Consider the following 934-nt stretch of genomic DNA (forward strand, 5'->3'; position numbering starts at 1 on the left):
TCGAACCGGTACTAATGATACCATTAGTACCGGGCCAAAATCGAACCGGTACTAATGTGTCTCACATAAGAGGTAATAGCACTGCAGGTCCCTGAACTTGCATGTCAGGTGATGGTTTGGTCCTTGAAGTTGCAAAAGTGGATTATTTGGTCCCTGAACTTGTCATGGATGTGCAAGTTTAGTCCACAGCCAACCAAAACTCGCCAAGTGGATGCCAAGTGGCCTGGCTGGTCAGCGCCGTGAGTTTTTCACTTAGCCCCCTCCCTTTCTCTACCACCGCCTGTTCCGCACCGTCTCCTCCAACTGGAACCGGTTCCTCACCGACGTGCCGGGGGCCGCCGCCAAGACCAAGGGCTCGGCCCCGCCGGCGGCGACGGTCTCGCTCTCGCTGCCGTTCCTCTTCGCCTTCACCTTCGACCCCGTCTCACGCCGCCTCCAGTGCCAGGCGCTCGACCCCTTCTCCCGCCACTGGCTGCTGCTGCCCCCGGTCCCCTGCGGCGCCGCGGCCGGCTCATTCGCCGTCGTGGGCCTCCCCGCACGCGGCAAGATCTACGTGCTCGGCGGCGTGGAGGAGGGCGGCGACAAGGCCGTGAGCAGCGTGGCCGTCTACAGCGCGGCGACCAACGGGTGGGGGCAGGTGGCCGGCATGAGGACGGCGAGGGGCTACATGGCGGCCGACGAGGTGGGCGGGCGCGTGGTGGTGGCCGGCGAGGACGGAGAGGCGGAGGTGTTCGACCCAGAGGCCGGTCGCTGGTCGCCCACGGCTCCCCGTGGCGGCGCGGCCGTGGCGAGGTACGACGCTGCGGCGGCGGGCGGCAAGCTGTACGTGACGGAGGGGTGGGCGTGGCCGTTCGAGCGCGCGCCGCGGGGCGCGGTGTACGACGCGGCGGCGGACGCGTGGTCCGACATGGCGCGCGGGATGCGGGAGGGGTGG

General features: G+C 67.6%; 1 protein-coding gene across 1 annotated transcript; it reads left to right on the forward strand.

Annotated features, from left to right (window-relative positions):
• Positions 1-256: 256 nt before the first annotated feature.
• Positions 257-928, forward strand: LOC119343895 (F-box protein AFR-like; the record flags this gene model as incomplete). Its single annotated transcript, XM_037614624.1, has 1 exon — positions 257-928. A coding segment is annotated over one exon (672 nt), but the record flags the coding sequence as incomplete, so codon positions are not given.
• Between the last annotated feature and the right edge of the window lie 6 nt (positions 929-934).

This window comes from Triticum dicoccoides, unplaced genomic scaffold (assembly GCF_002162155.2).
Source record: "Triticum dicoccoides isolate Atlit2015 ecotype Zavitan unplaced genomic scaffold, WEW_v2.0 scaffold145219, whole genome shotgun sequence".
In the NCBI taxonomy this organism is placed as follows: domain Eukaryota; kingdom Viridiplantae; phylum Streptophyta; class Magnoliopsida; order Poales; family Poaceae; genus Triticum; species Triticum dicoccoides.